The sequence below is a fragment of the Pistacia vera genome, unplaced genomic scaffold (genome assembly GCF_008641045.1).
Source record: "Pistacia vera cultivar Batoury unplaced genomic scaffold, PisVer_v2 Contig647, whole genome shotgun sequence".
NCBI classification, from domain to species: Eukaryota; Viridiplantae; Streptophyta; class Magnoliopsida; order Sapindales; family Anacardiaceae; genus Pistacia; species Pistacia vera.
This window is the reverse complement of record NW_022196498.1, coordinates 95,240-115,221: the sequence shown is the minus strand read 5'-3', so window position 1 is coordinate 115,221 and position 19,982 is coordinate 95,240. Positions and strand designations below refer to the sequence as shown.

At 32.2% G+C, this 19,982-nt stretch overlaps 1 protein-coding gene and 1 pseudogene across 1 annotated transcript; both read right to left on the bottom strand.

Moving 5' to 3' along the window:
- Nucleotides 1–7,652: 7,652 nt before the first annotated feature.
- Nucleotides 7,653–9,734, bottom strand: LOC116111645 (pentatricopeptide repeat-containing protein At4g21065). Its single transcript, XM_031397802.1, has one exon. The coding sequence runs from the start codon at nt 9,647–9,649 to the stop codon at nt 7,850–7,852; it is 1,800 nt and encodes a 599-aa protein (XP_031253662.1). The 5' UTR covers nt 9,650–9,734; the 3' UTR covers nt 7,653–7,849.
- A 7,647-nt stretch (nt 9,735–17,381) lies between these two features.
- On the bottom strand, nt 17,382–18,213 carry LOC116111642 (annotated as a pseudogene).
- Between the last annotated feature and the right edge of the window lie 1,769 nt (nt 18,214–19,982).

Here is a 19,982-nt window from a genome sequence, read left to right as displayed (position 1 = left end):
ACTACACATGGTGGTGCTTAAGGTTTCATCCAATATTCTCTGATTTCAACAAAAATCAGATCCAACACAATAGATTTTCCATAATTCCCAAACACAACAATCCAGGTTTCATTTCAATTAATCCAAATAAAAATAAATTAAAACAAAACCCTAAACATGTAATATCAAATCACATACTTCCAGCATATAATCAAAACACCAAAAACTCATACAAGAGGCTCTGATACCGTTGCTAGTGTTTTAATTGATCAAAGAACGATGCAGTGGAAAACAAAATTTTACCAATTAAACACTATTAAGCCTCGAAACACAAATGTGAGTATGACAATGTTCATATGCTATAAAATAAACAAGACCCATGAAAGAATCAAAACCATACCCATGTTTGGAGGCTCCACCACTTTTTCAGGATCCGGATGAAAAATGCTCATGATCCAAGTATAGGATCGAACCACCGGTATCCACACAAAGGGAAGGATCAACACAAGAGATTGACTAGATCTTGATTGTGAGGACTAAAGAAGATGTGAAATTTGGGTTGAAAGAAATTCTCTCAATGAACCAAGAGCTCTCCATGGCCAAGAGAGGAAAATGAGAGACTAACATTTGATTTTAGGGAAAAATGCACTTTATAGGGTTGCCCTAAAATCCCTTGAAGGTATATTTACAAAAATACCCTTCCACAAAATATTTCATTAGTTTCCATGATTCCGGAACAAAATCATATCTCGGGTATTTCCCCTTTATTATTTTTATCCATTAATAACGTTCTTTCAATATTTAAAACATATGTACACCGATATATATTTTTAATATTCATAGTTTATTTATTTACAATATATATATGACAATATATATATTTAAAAAAATAACCAATCTTACTTATTAAATCCAATACAGGATTAGATCCAAGCAACAACCTTTCCAGCAAATTTAATTGCTCCGTAAGATTTACCAAAATACCACTTCGTCAATAAATGATGAAAATGCCCCTCACATAATCTCTTATTTAGTTTGTCTTTTATGTGTGTGATCCGAAGGCTCCTTATCATGCCGGTAGTGTATGATATCGCATCGACACCTAATCAATCGTCTTATTATACACAGACCATGATTGGCCTCTAGTAAGACATCAAGGCCACCCGATAGATTCAAATTCATTGTAATTCACTACCTGTCAACAATATGGTTAGCGTGTAGTCAAATCCTTTCATCATCTATTGTCTCATCAAGGTTTGAAGCATAGAAGTAATGTCGGCTTCAAGTATAAGCCACCTTGACCTATTTAGATTCGGTTATAGACCAATAGACCAATCAAGCTACAACTCGATTCCATTGTGGCATTAGATTCCAAGGTCGTTGTCCTTCATCGGAATCTCACTGGGATAATATTTCTTGTACATAGGAGTGATGAATCCTTTGTCGATCCACCATAGTCACGACATACTTCTCGATGTAGCCAATCACTCCCATACTGATAACCCTATTAGGATTACTTTTGGTAAGTGTCAAACTACACCAATAGGTACACACGACGTTCTGGTGATCTCAAGTCTAAGGACATCTGTTAGAGGATGTATACTATGGACATTGGTATTACCATCTATATGGAATCCTCTGATGGGTCAGTCCGGTGAACTCATGAATTACAAGCACCTATGTGCCGCACCAAGTAGTCACCAAACAACCTTGACATGTGAGATCAATCACTACCTTCTGGTAGGGTCGTTCAACGCTATGATAGCCTTGCCGTATTATCTATGCCCTAGGTTAGGATAATACTCCAGCTACGAATATTTCTAGAATGGTCACCTGAAGTGATCATAGGGATCTCACAATCAAGACTTATCACTGCTTGATTCCCTTGTCATGGTTCAACCACTCTAAGGGCATATATTAATACATACATATGAAATATGCTTTACATAATATAATTAATGCCTTTTATGTATTGTATATCCATGATCCATAGAGTCAACATACAACAATATGATTGGCTCAGGAGCACCTACTCTAACATGTACTGGTGGTGGTGGAGATTTTTAATCCACTCACTAAAAATCCTGGTTACTTCCCTGATACTAAGTTATAATATATTGTTCAGAGGTGTCAGGTGTCCAAGTGTGAAAGTAGCAAAGGGTTTGTGGTTGGAGGTTTACTGAAACTCTTAATCTCGGAGGTTGACTTCCACTCCTAAGAATCATTCAGGGCACAGAATCAGACATTGACTGGCACTGTGGACAGCTCACAACAGGACAGCTAACACCGTTACGTGAGTGGTTCACAACTGATTTGATTCCCAATTAGAAACCGGAATCAGAACCGCACAGTATCGGTTCCAAAAAATTGGAACCGGAACCTATCTGCACAATACTGGTTCCGGTTCTACCCCCCGGTTCTGATTCTACTTGCTACCCGTGCTCACCTCTAAGTCCACGCGTGGCAAAAAGTAATTGCTAAAGTCGGTTGCATTTAATGCGATGTGTCCGTTTGGAAATTACCCTTGTGCCCTTCATCTCAAATTTCAAATTCAGCAGCATTGCAATAAGAGGCTAAGTTCAGGTATGTTGGGTGCAGCTAAGGTCAAGTGCTGAAGCTCAGATAATCTCAGCGACCTATGTGCGAGTTACACTAGAACAAAGGAGTTTCGATCTAAGAGGCAAATCAAGCACTTCAGTCTTCAAAGCTCTATACAACCTCTGAAAACTGGCAGGCAGATGTTGTGTGTGATTTTGCCATAAGAGCTCGCAGATCTCAGAAGCTCGAAAAGAGATAGTTCGACCCAAAATCAGCTCGACCTAGAATCAATTCGATTCAGAGTAAGCTCAACCTAGGTGAAGCTCATCACAACTACCAATCCAAATAGTTGTTCAACGAAATCAAAGATAAACTTCAATCTTGGATATTTCAGAAGGGATAAGATCAACATCACTGACAATGCAATCTCAACCCTTAATCACGAAGATCATGGGATTGCAAATCAACTCTGATTGCAATCCCAAACTTATCTCTCTTTCCATTAATTACAACTTGTATAAAAACTCCCTCAAACGATGAGAAAGGGTTAGCAAATTTATTTAGGTATATGGTATTGTTATTGTAAGCCCTCAAAAGTAATAATATAACAGTGGACGTAGGCTCAAGTTCTGACTTGCTGAACCACTTTAAAAATCCTCTTGTGTTCTTTACATTATTGCATCTTTTACATTCAATTGCTAGTTTATCTTAAATCATGCACACATTAGTTCTGATTTCATCCAGGTCAATCAGTTTTCTCAGGTTGATGCAATTTTCGTATCAACATCTATAATAAGAAAAAATTAAGAGATTTCATTAGTTATCTCATTGGAATTCATAAAAAATAATTTTCAATTTAGACAAAATAAATAATTTTAATAATATTACATAATCATCAGCTTTCATTTTGGAAATTCGACATTAAAGAACAAACCATCAACCAAACATAGTTTACTTGCCAAAATATTGATTTATAAGGAGTGGCAAGAACACTCTTTTTCACTGTCTTCTCATCCTCTCTCTCTCTCTCTCACTAATCATGTAATACATGTATAAAAAAGACAAAATAAAAAGGAAGTAGTAATTTATTACTTACCTTTTTATCTTTTGTACACATGTCAAATGTGAGTGAGGGAATGCAAAAGAGTATTCTTAACACTCCTCTTGATTTATTGATTTGTATGAATGTACTAAATTGGTCACTTGAATTCTTTGCATGTTTTCTGTTAGGAAACGATCCACATACGCAGAGAAAAACAAAATCATAATACAAGGATCGTTCCAAAGAGCCAAGATCAAAGGTATGATTTTACAGTTTATATTAAAGTAGAAATTTGTAGAATTATTAATCATGAGTTTAGAAAACATATGCACGTTTGGAGGCTCCTCCAAATTTGTCGTTGAACGTTTTTGCTACCAACCCAAGTGTAGGATCAAACTAACGTAGTCCACATGAAGATAATCACAAAGAATTAAGGAGGGATTTGCTAGATCCTCCTTAGCCTTGAGAATCAAAGAAGAAACGAAGAGAAATTAATTTTAGGCACAAATCAATTCTGGTGTGAGAGTGAAATGAGGGGCTGTGTGTTTTCTTTTCAATGAAAATAAGTGTAATGAAAAACTCTTACATTTTACAAAGAAACCTTTTCTTTTATAGTGATGTTTTTAATTGCCCTATTCCCATATGGAATAGGATTGGGCTTCAACCCAAACACCCAATGTTTCCAAACACTCCCAATTAGATATTTATTTTAATTCATCATTATCTTCAATTAAAATAAAGTTAATAAATATAGATATTAGATATATATATATCTTATATATATATATGTATATATATAATATATATATTAACATTTAACAATAATGATAATTTATTTAAATATATGCTAATACATTTTTAAATGTAATTTCACTTATTTAATTTTTCTAATAAATTAAATAAAAGGCTACGACCTCAGCAAATTTAATTGCACCGTGAAATTACCAAAATACCCTTTTGCCCAAAAGGACAAAAACGCCCTTCTTTCTTCTTGAGTCTTAAATTATCTTCTATGTGTGTGACCTATAGGCTCCTCATCATACCAGTAGTGTATAGTATCACGATTAACACCAATTAATCATCTCACTAATACACAGACCAAGATTGGCCCCTAGGAAGACATCATGACCACCCGATAGATTCAGATTCAGCAAAGTAGCTACTTGTCAACGATATGGTTACCGTACAATTCGATTCTTTCATCATACGTTATCTCGATGAGATGAAGACATAGAAATAGTGTCAACCTTCGGTTACTCTCGATATTATGTATTCAGTTTCTGAACCAATGACCTGTATTATAAACTTGATAGAGCAACAACTCAATCCCACTGTGGCCATAGTTTTAGTGTCATTGCCATATACTGAATTGCGCCATGAGATAACTTCTTCCGTACCCAGGAGTGATGAATCCTCTGTCTATCCACCATAGTCTTGATACACTCCTTGATGCAGCCAATCACCACCGTATTGACAGCTCTGAATAGAATTGCGTTAGGCTAGTGTCAAACTGCACCAATCGGTGCACAAGGCGCTCCGGTAATCTCAAGTCTAAGGATCACATGCACCACCATTCGCTAGAGGATTTGTTCCATAGACACTGGGGTTACCATCCATATGGAATCCTCTGGTGGGTCAGTCCAGTGAACTTGCTGCGGTGTATTCGCCTACAGCAAGCACCCATATGTTGCACCAGGTTGTCACCAAACAACCTTGACAAGTGAGATCAGTCACTGCCATTCAACAGGGTCGTTCAACACTATGATAGCCTTACCGTATTATCTGTGCCCTTACTTTAGAATAATACTGGGTCTACGGACGTTTCTAGAATGACCACCATATGTGCTCATAGGGTTCTTACTATCAAGATTTGAAACACTTGATACCCTCGTCACGGTTCTACCATTTTAAGGATATATATCAATACATATTGCAATAATAATGATTTACGCGATATAGAATAAAATGCCTTTTATTATTGATTAATGAATGGCGTGCTGTCGTAGGCATTAAAACCTAAAAAATACATGTAGTAGTGTGAGTCAGGATCATTCCCATGGAGAGTGTCTAGCCGAATTTAATGTTATGTGAACCAGTATGGGGGGGTTTTGAGTTAAACAGAAACAATTTTGGGAAAACGACAATTCAAATTAATCAATCAATCAAAATAACAAACCTTTGTCTAAGTCAACATCCACCATCGGAATCTTTCAACTGATCATCGATACCAAAATAAATCAATTCATACCCTGAATATTCACTGTTGGAACTATTTTCCTATCTATCCTTAGTTTAATTCATTAAGAAACAAGCGATCTAATTAACCTTACTATTAAACAACCCTAGACAAGCGCTAAAGATTTAATCTAGTGGCAGCCTTAAGACATAGAGAGATCAATGAAGCTAAAAAACACAAACTCAAGCGGTTGCATTTAATTTAGTCGAGTGTTCTTCTTAAGAATTACTAATTCCTGACGCAGCAAATTATTAACCCTAATTGCTTCACAAGTTAGAGGAATCAAACAATTACGGATTTGATATCTAACTTAGCAGTAGATTGCAACAATTAATAAACTAGTAGGCCTCCTAGTAATTAAACGCAACAATCATGAAAATATGCATGGAAGAACATTCAATACTCAAACATAAATTGAACACTTAAAGAAAAAAAAAACCAGATTGATCTCACAGTTTATTGATTCCGAGGTCTTGTTTCCTTCGACCAAGTTATAAAAATTAGCCACTCATGGCCATCACAAAAATTCCAAGGAAAAACGAAAATCCACCAAAGAGAGAAGAGAGAGGCGTGTGTGATCTCCTTAATCCCTAATCTGATCTCCCTTTAAAAATATCTAATTCGAATTCTAATTCTACTCAATCTAAATCTCCTAAAAATATTCTAAAATCCCAAAATAACCTTTATCCTAATATGAGTAATTGAAAATAAAATAAAGTCTTAATACAAAATAGGAAAATGGTGTTTCCAACTGTAATTTGCGTGCAACAGGTTTTCAAAACTTCTTGTAATAATTTGTCTATTTGAATTGCATGACAAGGCGGAATGTTCCAGAACGTCGGCAATGCAGGTGCATCAATTTCAAGCTCGATTACAACCTTTATGCAGCAAGTATCTCTCCAAACTCAAAACATAAAAGTTGTAGATATATTTCTTAGCGTTCCACAGCATTTTGAATCATCTCAATCGGAGCTCGGATGAGAGAGTTATGCCCAGATTACGAAACGACGTTGAAACTGTCCGAATTCACTTAATTAGTTCCTTATTGCAATTAATGCCTCAATTTGCATCCTAAATCAAAATAGAATAATAATGAGTATATTTAGGCGGCAAATAAGTATAAAAGACTAGACATTAAGGGGGTTAAATATGACATTTTACATTCTCATCAATGAACATTATTACAAATAGTCAATTCTATAATAATTGATTGGCTCTACGGTATCTACTCTAACATTTTCCCAGTTGACTTCTTGGATCCCAATTTTTCTGGGGAAACATTTTCTCTTCTTTGAATAAAGCAACATTGTTCTCACAGTTCCATTTAATTTGTTAGATTTTATGTCATTGTGTCACTGTACAATTATGATTAGACTAATTCATATTTTATTGTTTATTAGAATTCTATGTTGATTAGGATTTGGTTTTAGATTTTCTATTTTTAAGACTGTGGAATTTATCTTTGGGGGCCAAAGTGTATTTTTTAATATATGAGGGACATCCAAGTATCAAAATTTTATTAAACAAGGCGCATCTAAGGGGGACAAAGTATAACTCAACAAGTAAGATACAACTATTAAAAGATAATATTTTATATATAAAATTTACAGCCTTAAGGATAAGGGCGGTCCGCCACTGACTTTGAACATGACTACAAAAACATAAAATTTTTTTTTTTTTTTTTTTTTTTTCCGGCTACAATACAAAATTAATATTTATAGCATACATATAACCAATAACATCTTATTATCTCTGTATTAATACATATAATGAAACCTTTTTTAGCTACTCAAAACACTTTTAACTTTTACAAAACAAAACAGTAAATAACTTTTTTATTTTTAATTGAAGCTCTTATTATATAAATACAAGTTTCATAAACTACTTGAAGGAATTTCAACAGAAACCAATAAGGAAAAAGATTAGGCAAGAAATGGACAAACTTTACAATAAGATTCAAAGCTTCAACCATTTCATCTCATCTTTTCCAAGTGAAAAAATTCTCTATAATCTGAAATGAACCAATCAAAGTCAATTGCCAACTCTTCCACAATTTACCAGTAATCCCTACAAGAACAGTCACCATCTTTAAAATGGTGAAACCGGCTACGGTCCCTCACAACAATCTCCCTATTAAAAACTTTTGATGTAAGTTTAATTACTAAATGGCAATCTGCACATACTCTTAGATTCTTGATGACCCTAATTGGAGTTCTTGGTGGTGTGTTAATAAGCATAAAAGCAATAGCAATCTTCTCGCTATGATACGACAAAGCATTCTCCTTTTCTTCTTCTTCTATATCCATAAGCACATTTTCTGTACGCGGCACATAACCTTCCTGCTTCAACTTCTTTGTGATCTCTACCAGCATTGCATATATTTCCTCATTTTGAGGATGGGATCTATCACCCATGTAAAATTCATGGACATGATTTCCCAACTCGACAAAGCTATGCCCCGGAATCTTCTTCACCCTTTCACCAACCATTGTCCTCCTAACTCTTTGCACATCTAACCAACGTTGCTTGGATGCATACAAGTTTGACAGGAGCACAAAATCCCCACTGTGTTTAGGCTCCAATTGCAAGAGTTTTGTTCTTGCAATATCTGCTAAACCCGAATGGCCATGTGTTGTGCATGCTCCTAACAATGTTCTCCAAATAACAGCACTTGGTAGCATTGGCATGTTTTGGATATATTCATATGCTTCTTTCACCAAGCCCGCCCGACCCAATAAATCAACCATGCAACCGAAGTGTTCTATCTTGGGCACAATTTTATACTCATTTGTCATCCTTCTAAAATAATTGTACCCCTCATCTACCATCCCACAATGACTACAAGCATACAGAACACCTACAAAAGTGGCTTCACCAGGCATGAATCCCTCTCTCTCCATCTCCTTGAAACATTCAAGAGCTTCCTTACCAAACCCATTAACAGCCAACCCCACTATCAAAGAACTCCAAGAAACCATATTCCTCTCTTCCATATCATCAAACACTTTCTTCGCCTCTCTAATGCTCCCGCATTTGGCATAAAAATCCAAAAGAGCGTTATTAACATTAATGTTCTCACTCAACCCAATCTTGGACATATAAACATGAGCCCTCCTCCCCAAAGCTAAAGCACCAAGCTCAGCACACGCAGAGAAAAGACCAACCATGGTGAACCCATCAGGTGAAACACCCTCAAAACACATTTCCCTTAAGAGGGTTAAAGCCTCGTTGGGTCTCCCATTAGAAGCAAACCCATTAATCACAGAATTCCAAGCCACAAGATCCTTCTCACACATTAAGTCAAACACTTTATAAGCATCTTCAGCGTGACCAAAACTAGCATACATATGAACCAAACCGTTTTGGACAAAGAGCAAGGACTCAAACCCATTTCTTACGGCAACCGAATGTATCATTTCACCTAATCTAACATCCGCCAATTTAGCTATAGCTTTCAAAAGGAAAGGGTAAGTATGCGTGTCAGGTTTAATGGAAGAATAATGCATTTTGTTATACAATTCAGAAGCTGGGCTCGGGTTTTCACTCTCGGCGTATCCTCTGATCATTGTATTCCAGGTGAAAATATTTGGGTCTTGAATGAAAGAAAAGATTTTATGAGCGTACGACATTGAAGCTGAGAGTGTAACGATACCGTATATAAGATGTTTACCGAAGTCTGGGTTGGATAGAGGGACGCCATGCTTGATGGAGAAAGCATGGACTTGCTTCAGTTGGAGTTTGGAGGAGACGCAGATTTGCAGGAGAGTGACGCATTTTTTGATTATATTGGCTATTGAATTTTGTGGGGCAGTTGACGAGGGTGTTGCTAAGGGAGTGGACTGCTTTGAGTGCATAGGGAGGGAAACATTGAGCAATTGATGAGATGAGACTAAAACTTGTGAATTTCACAACTAAATGTTAGTAACCGTAGCCGATGGAAAGCATGGGTGATTCAAAAATGACAGTCCGTGGACGCGATTGTTTTTTTATTTTTTATTTTAATTTTCTGCGGGCTCTTGTTAATATACACGAATTCTATGATCCATGTTTCTACCACTTTTCACTGGTCGAAGTCTTTTGATTTTTTTTTTTTTAAATTATCACTCATATTTAGATATAATCACTTAATAGAAACAGTTGAAATCTACGACTTATATCGAAGTTTTACTTAAAAATTGTAAGAAACACATGAAATAAATTACCTAGTATACTTTTATGCATTTATATATTTATATAAAAATATTTAATAAGGTCTAAAAAATTTTAAGTGATAATATATATATAACTAAAAATAATTGTGTATAATCTAATATCAATCGATAAAAAATATAAACTTTTATTTTTTTAAAGTGAATATAACTAAAGGATTGTCTTTAACAATTGTTGATTTTTGTTGTAAGGAATTATTGCAAGATGCACAGTAGAATATAATTTAAAATTTTTAATAATTCCTTATTTCCCACTAGTCTCGGGATTTGATTATTATGTTTACATGTTAAAATAATATAAAATTCATTCAAGAATTTAGAAAACATATCAACGTAGTCGGCTTCTCCTTGATTTGATTTCTTTGCTTTTCAATTCAAGAACGAATTGCACGAATGGTTATCCATACAAGGAGATGCCAGAACGATCAAGGAACAACTCAATTGCTAGATTGAGTATGGAATTTGTCTAGGAAAAGCTTATGAACGGCTAGGGCTTTGGAATAAAATGATGCGCACAAGTTTTACACTCTCTCAAAGTGGCGCACAAACCAAAAATCAAGTGTGACCCTAATCCATTTTAGAATATAATTAATTGATTTTATTTATTTAATATAGTTATTGTAATTTTGCTTATCTAGATTTCATGAAGAAATAGACATCTGCGACAACTAGCAAAATTACCCAAGTACTATTTCCCTATGAAAAGACCAAAATACCAATTTTCTTGCTAAAATAACAAAATACCCTTTTGACCTAAAACCAATGTTCTAAAATCCGACGCGAGGGTGCCACTTGGCCAAGGGGTCGGGTCCAGGGTTGACCAGTCTAACCAATTAAACCAACGGTCTAACCCGTGACCCAAAAGTTTGAAATCTTGCAAAAACACCCTTGAAAAATACAAATCAATCCCTATAGGTTTGAAATCTTATAAACACACCCTTGTGACAGTTAGGGTTTTGGTTTCTTTGGCCACATTCTGGTTGATTTTGATTGCCAAAATTCAATCTAACACCACCACCTGAACCACCGGCCTCCACTCTACAAAACCCCTTTACTCTAAGCACTTGGTAGCCCCTCGTTCGTCGGTCGTGACTTGCGTACTGGGTTGATTTTTTCAGCAAATTTCAGTTAATTTCAAGGTCCAAAATTCAATCCGACACCACCCGTTGAACTACCGGCCTCCACTTTACAAAACCCCTCTAACTCCGACACTTGATAGCCCCTCGTACATCGACAGTCAAATTAGGGATTTGGTGAACAATTGAAAATAGTTAACCAAACCGGAGAGGGCACTAGTCACCGGCCAATCTAGTTCGATTTTTAGAACATTGCCAAAAAGTACTTCCTTGATCAAATATATGTTTCGGAGTTCAACTAGTCTTATGTGTGTGACCCATAGGCTCCCTATCATGTTGGTAGTGACTAGTGAGTAGTATCGTGATTGACCACCAATCAATCGTCTTACTACACACGAACTAAGATTGACCTTTAGCAAAACATCATGGCCACCCGACATGTAGAGATCAACAAAGAACTTATACTTGTCAACAATATGGTTACCGTGCAATATAATCATATCATCATCCGTAATCTCATCAAGGCTAAGGTATAGAAATAGTGTCATCCTCATATTACATCCTTGATATTTTGGTGTTTGGTTATCAGACAAACGGTCAAACTAAAATTGGATTTGAGCAACAACTCAATTCCACTGGAGCCATAGATTTGTAGTCATTGCCAATTAGCCAAACTGCTCAGTGAGATAATAACTCCAGTAACTAAGAGTGATGAATCATTTATCGATCTACCATAGCCATAGTGTACTTCATAATGTAGCCAAACACTACCATATTGATAACCTTAAAAAGGACTAGGTTAGGCTAGTGTCAAACTACACAAATAGGCACACACGACATTCTAGTGATCTCAATTCTAAGGATCACATGCACCACCATCCATAAGAAGATTTGTTCCATAGACACTGGGGTTACCATCTACAGTAAACTTGCTAATCAACAAGCACCCACGCGTTGCACCAGGTTATCACTAAACAACCTTGACATGTGAGATTTGTCACTACCTTTCAGTAGGTTCATTCAATGCTGATGTGAATTGGCCAATTAATCTTCACGTGGACTTAGAAAATTGCAAAAGAGAAACTACTCCAAGGTTTGGGAGCAATTCGGCCCATCTTGAAGCCAAAATGCAAAACAATTTCAAGCTCTCCAACAATTCGCCCTAAGTCATGAAGATAGAGCAAAGTGAGTCCTCTTGACTCAATGCAAGTCCAATCCGTCCAAATCACTTATTAGTTGAATTCTTGAGCCCTAATCCATTATTTGGGCATAATGTGATCACACGTTCAAGAAAGGAAAAAGAATTCAAATGTTAGTCACTTATTAGCACACAGGAACAACTAATTCAAGGAGACAAAGTTTTTTTTTTACCAAGGTATTCAGGCTAGTTTTTACACATCTCAACTAATTCTCGGAGCCTATTGAATACTATACAAACTCAATATTTCAAAATAAGTTACAAATGTAATAAGTGGTCCCAAAGTTCGAATTTAAGAAGTCAATGAAGGGAGTAAACATTCTTAATTGTCAGACAAACCCATTGCAGTTCAAAGAGACAACGTTATGATATAGGTGGCTTAAGACTTTTCAAATTCGGAAAAGACAAAGTTGTTTATGTTGGGCGGCTCCTCGTCCCCTTCTACTTATCAATTATATAATTCTCCTTTTGTTTAGTGTAATGAATCTAGGATAACCTTTTATTATAACCCATGTGACCTGGTAATGTGTATTTTGACTTGTAATTTCTTTTGGAAGCCACATGTAACACTTTCATTGTATCTCTTTTGTTCTGCACCTTTGTAACAGTAAGGATGAGCACGGGTAGCGGGTAGAATCAGAACTTGGGGGTAGAACCAGAATCAGAACCGGAACCTACCCGGAACCGACACTATGCGGGCAGGTTCCGGTTCCAATTTTTTGGAACTGACACTGTGCGGTTCTGGTTCCAGTTCTTGTGTGTGGAGGAACCGGAACCGGAACCTGGAAAAAAAAACCTAAAAAGGGTATCCTGTTTGGAACCTGTAACGGGTACCCGGTTTAGAACCGATTTTGAAACCTATTTGGAACCTGTTTTGGATACTGTTTTGAAACCTGTTTTGGAACCTGAACTGCAATGAAATATTTGTGAAATGTGAATAATGGGGGGTTTCTATTATTTTACATATAAAAAAATTTAAAATAGAAAAAATTAAATTTTTAGAATAACCTAATTAAATAAATATACTAATATAATTATACTTATTACATATAAATTATACTATATTAAAAATTTTAATATATTAATATTAAAGTTTTCATTAATTAAGTGAATAATTGAAATTATGGTCCAATTAAAAGTGTTTTAAATTTTTAATATTACCCAGAAACTATTTTTGAATAAAATAGTATATTTGATGAATAATAATATATTTAGTTATTACTTCAATTATCAAGTTCTAAGTTATTTATAGTAAATTAGCAATTAATTAATTATATATGATAGATGATAAATATTAATAAATTTAATTACTAGTTAAATATCATACTTAATCAATTATAAGTTTATAACATTACATTATAGTTAAATGGTTATTTAATTAATTATAATTTTATAACATTATTAATGATTATAGCAAATTAATATAGCATTACATTATGGTTAGTACTTAATTATGACTTATAAATTATAATATTTAGATATTACTTAATTAAATAATTAGAAATTATTTATTATGTATTACATTATAGATTTATAGTAATTACTTAATCAATTATAACATTCATTATAAACATTGGTACAAACTTAATTAATTAAATTACATTAAGATTTAGTAGTAGATCTTAATTCACTTAACATTACATTATAGTATGATTACATAATTAATATAACATACTGCATTAGTGCATTACATAATTAAATGGTTACTTAATTAGTATGATATTATATTATAAAATATAGTAATACTAATTATTATATAAACATTGTAATTTAGTATAATACTTAATTAAATTATTAGAAATTTAATTAATTACAACATTACATTATAAATTTATAGTACGATTACGTAATAATTTTAACATTACATTATAATTAAATGATTTCTTAATTAATTATAATATTCTATTTAAAAAAATTAATTATAATATTATATTAAAGATTTATAGTATGATTACTTAATTCATTATAACATTTCAATATTTTATTATAATGTGATTAGTTGATTACATAATTAATTATAAATATTACATAATTAGATGAATTAATGATTATGACATTATATTATAAACATTAATTATAACATACATTATCAACAAATGATTAATTAATTAAATAATTAGAAAATTAATTAATTAAATATTACATTATAGTTAAAAATTACTTAATAAATTATACATTATTACATTACATTAAATTATGATCACTTAATTAATTATAGTATTACATAGTTAAATGATACTTAATAGTTTAAATTTATAACATTACATTAAAACATTAGTAATATTACATTATTTTTATTACATTACTTAATTAAATGATTAAAAATTTAATTAATTATAATTTACATTAAGAGTTATTAATATGATTATTATTCACTATAACAATACATTATTGTATGATCAAATAATATTATAACATACATAGTTAAATAATACTTATTGATTATGAATTATGTATTAATATAACATTAGTAATTACTAATTTACATATAAATATAGCACATACTTAATTAAATGATTAAAAATTTAATTAATATAAAAATACCTTATAAACATTAATTAAGCATTACATTATAGTTAAATAATTACTCAATTAAATTATAATTTATTATTACATTATATTATAATCATTTACTTAATTATAACATTACATAGTTAAATGGTTACATAATTAGTTATGAATTATAACACTTATATTATAAACATTAGTAATACACTATTATTACATTACTTAATTAAACGATTAAAAACTAATTATAACATTACCTTATATTTTATAATATGATTACTTAATCATTATAACATTCCATTAATATATAATTAAATGATTAGAAATTTAATTAATTATAATATTAAATTATAGATATAGTGATTACTAATTCATTATAATATTAACATTACATTATACTATTATAGTATGATCATATAATTAATATAAAATTACATAATTAAAATATTAATGATTACTATTAATTATGACGTTATTTATAAAACATTAGTAATTTACTAATTTACGCAATACTTAATTAAATGATTAGAATTTTATTAATTTAACATTACATTATAAATTTATAGTATGATTACTTAATTAATTATAACATTCTATTATAACAATATTACAATACTTAATTAAGATTAACAATTTAATTAATTATATATACATTATAATTAAATAGTATATTACTTAATAATTACAACATTACAATTTACATTATAGTATGATCACTTAATTAATTATAACATTACACAATTAAATGATACTTAATTAATTATGACATATATTATAAACATTAAACAAAGTAATTAATTAAATTATTAGAAATTAATTGATTATAACATTACATTATTGTAATATAACTACTTAAATAATATAAGTATTATAACATCACAGTATGGTATGATCACTTAATTAATTATAACATTACATTATAATTTTGAATTGTGATGAATAATTGTTTGTGTTTTGGTTTTGATTGACGAATTTTATGTGAATTGTGATGAATTGATTGAATTCAAGTGTTGCCTAGAGATTACAGGTTATGAGTTACATTGGACACAAATGAATGAATAATAAAAAATTATTAGGGGTGTATTTATAAACTTTTAAAGTATTTTTGTCATTTTTTAAACTAATAGGGGGTAATTGATTTTTTATAGGGTGCCCGGGAAAGGAACCGGAACCTGCATTTTAGGTTCCGGTTCCTTGAATTGAAGAACCTACATTGTATAGTTCCAGTTCCGGTTCCTTCGAAAAGTGCAAGGTACCCGGAACCGCTCACCCCTATTTGTTAGGCCATATATAAGGCCGAATTTTCCATTGTAATGGTTTATTTTGTACGAATGAAAACGAAGTCTCTTAAGAGAGCTTTTACCATATCCTTTATCCAAGTTTTAGCCTAGATTGGTTGTAGAAATCCAAACTGGTGGTGTTGCCTTTTAAGTTTGGAACTCTTGGCGGGTGACATTGCCTTTTAAGCCTAGAGGTTGGCTGTTTGTGTTTGCTTATTTGTATTGTTGGATTTGTGATTGTTGTGTTTGGTTGAAGTATTGTAGGAGTGATTTTATTATGTTGTTGAAGTAGTTAGGTGCTTATTGTTTGTGAAGTTTCAGCTTGTTGCAAGATTAAAGTGTTGTGTTATTTGTGTAGTTTGTGTTTGGCGCCAATTTAACTCACTCTTGTTTGGTGCAAATTGATCAAACACTATGATAGTTTTATCGTATTATCTGCATTTTTGGTCAGAATAATACTTATAATATGAATGTTTCTAGAATGACCATCATAAATGCTTATAAGTTTCTCATTATCAAGATTTAAAACACTTGATTTTTTTGTCATAATTCTATTATCCTAAAGATATATATTATAACATATAATTAAATACGAATGATACGATATAATAAAATTGCCTTCATTAATTAACAAGCATGATACAAATTACAAAAGAGTCAAATTATAACAAATGGATTGGCTTCTGTGCACTTGTTACTAAAATAACACAAAAGTAATAGTGATGGAAGTGGTCACAAGCTTACTCGAACTACAGGTTAACTCTTTAAACAAAGAAAATCAATTTATTTTAAAGAAAAAATTATATTAAGTGATTTTAAATGAGTCATAAAAATAAAAAAACCATTTTAAAATCAATATAATAATTTCAATAAATTAAAAAAAAAAACTCATTCGTTGAATGCAAATTTCACAATCCTTTGTTACAAGAAAATTTTAATTCATATTAATATTTATCTAAAATATATATTCATAGATATCAAAAAAAAATATATATATATATATTTTGTTTCATCCTTTCCTAACATTAGAATTTTTGTTTTGTCACCATCACCCTCTAACAAAGAAAAATAATAAATTTATATATGATAAAACAACTACAATTTGTTACATTTTTACTCAATTAATAAAATATCTTGAGTAAAATTTTTGTTATTTCGTAATACCTCGAGACATTAATCTTTAAATTAATGGTAATTTTTTCCTCATTTTACTCGGTTTCCCAGTCCAATCTTAATCATTAAAAAAAAGAAAAAAGAAAAAAAAAGCAAAGGAGGAATGGAGCAATTCAGCAAATAAAAATGGCAGACAGAAGTTACTAATTAATTAGGTTCAAACACGTAGAAAGATTTTTACAGAGCACCATGTTCTTGAGGCCAAGAAACAACCCCAACCCAATGATGTGACCAACAGAACCACAAGCCAAGGTGTCAGCCAGTGTGAACCCGGCCGGGTCTCCAGTTTGCAGCCCTGAATCCCTCACTTCAAGCTTCACTCTGCTGTCGACTTCCTGTTTGCCGATGGTGCCAACCCAAATCTTCCCGCAAATAGCATTAGGCTGTAGATGTCACCATAATCTATTCACAAAACCAAACAATCGACACTTTCTAAACTTAAATTACTCAAACAACTTCATATTACCAAATATTGTTACCAAGTTTGGGGTGAGCCATGAAGTCACAGCGAGCCCCCAAAGCTCCTTCCTTCTGCCGCATTGGTTGAAAATGCCACTACACAATCACAATTAATTGAGCCTCTCGAATGATAAAAAAATCGCATCAACTAGCTTCATTGTTTCCGCTTCTCGAAGATTGCGGGGTTTGGTGGAAGCAAGTGCGGGGATTTCTGGATTCCTTAAAAAAAAAAAAAAAAGCGCTGAGCAAGTAAAGAGAAGAAGCACTGACCAGACTTTGTACTGGGGCGGGTGAGACTTGGGGTCTTAGCCCACTGAATTGGGGAAGAGTGGTCATAACAGAAGCGGCCATTTTCTGTTCTAAGGAGAATTGATCAAAGAAGAAATGTGATGGATTCACAACGTTTTACTTTTAGTGGGAATATAAAAAAGATGAGTAAGGAGATTTGCATGGTGTCCACATGAGCAATTTGTGGCTTCAGGATGCTAGAATGGATACACTTGGATTCTTGTTCCTGACTTGGCATTTTGTCATTGGGTTTCTTGGTGGATAAGGTTTTGGGTGTTTCTATAATATTTGCTGTGGATTGATGGTTTGGGCTGGATCGTAGGGTTTTATGGGCTTTTTGTTAAACTTGGTAGGTCCAATACTCTATTTACATGCTACTACTCAAGATCTTGTAAGAAAATTAAAAAGATTTATGAAAATCAATCTTATGAAAGGATCTTAAGTTCTCATTAGGGATGGAAACAAAATCATTTGGGTTGGGTTCACCCTAATCCCAAGTGAATTAGGTTGATATGGGGTAAACTCATTGGGATGATAATGGGCATGGAGTGGATTGGGGTACTCATTTGTAAAATCATTCACTTTTAAATTATTAATAAAACATATCATTATTTTTGTTTTAATAAATTTAACATAAGTTAACAAATAAACCACCACCATATCACAGTTGCCGTCTAGATGTGGCAAGACTCATGTTAAAATGACTTCGCGTTGATTATTTATCGTGTTATCAAGATTAATCCATTAAAAACTTTTCCCAATTTTTGTTTTCTTTTTTAGGCTCGTTTGGATTGAGAGTTTAAAATCCATAGATTTGTACAATCCATGATATAAAATCCATGTATTTGATAAATTTCATTGATTGGTTTAAATTAAAATCTATGGATGTTGATCAAATTTCATACACTCAGTGTTTGGTTAAATGAAAACAATTTATGGATTTGATAAATAATTTCTAACTTACTCTCAATATTCAAAAACAAATTAAAAAAATTTCAATTTAATTCTATTAAAAAAAAGGTAAAATTATTTTTGAAGGGAAAGTCAATTTAAAAAAAAAGGTTTTTTTTTTTTTTTTGTGATTTGGTAAAAAAAAAAAAAAAAAGAATTCCAAGCTAATATACTATATTATCAACTATCTTCGTTCATGATAACTTCAATAGTTGAATAATTTTATATTAAAACATATAACATAACCATACCTATATAGAAAATTAGTGTCAATATAATGTACTAACGCCATATCCAAAAACATACCAAACTTGCGGGAACGTTAGCAAATTTCATCATAGCATATTAGTGTCATAAAGTACTAAACATTACAAAATAATAAGTAGTAAAAAAGCATAATCAATTGCTAGTCATGCAAATCAAAAAAAGCCAAAACATGTATTCTTTGCTTCATCATCTAAGCCTAAGAGAAATCAATTTCATATTGGCATTTGACTATCTTTCTTGTCACAACCAATCATTGAATTTCAGCTTAGATTATGAAGATAGAACTAGAGTTTATAGAGGTGCCTAACTATATAATATATAAATCACAAGCATGTATAGCACAAGAAAACTCATAGACGAAATTGTAAGATAAAATCAAAGTTTGTCTCTAATATAGATATTGTGGGACTCATTGCTTTGCAAAAGGACCTATATATATAACAAACTTAAGGGCTATTTGCAATAACGTCGTTGATTTAATATTTCATGAAAAACAAAAAGTCACCACCAATAAGTTCTTAACCAGATAACAAAAAGAATCACCATAAGAAATTGAAATAATAAAAAAAACCTTTTGCAAGTAAGAAGTTAAAAATAATTAATTACAGGAATGGAAACTCACAAGTAGATTATTTCTCTAATATGTTCTGAAGATGCTAATGATGTAAAGGTGAAGAGCTTAAAAAGAGAGAACAACAAATATATTTCTTTTATTAAAACTGATGGGTTTGACAAAATCCCACTTATCAGGTGAGATTTTAAAACCCTAAAAAATGAAA

Coding starts and splice junctions, on each gene's coding strand:
- LOC116111645 (XM_031397802.1), bottom strand. CDS start 9,649: ATGCACTCAAAGCAGTCCACTCCCTTAGCAACACCCTCGTCAACTGCC.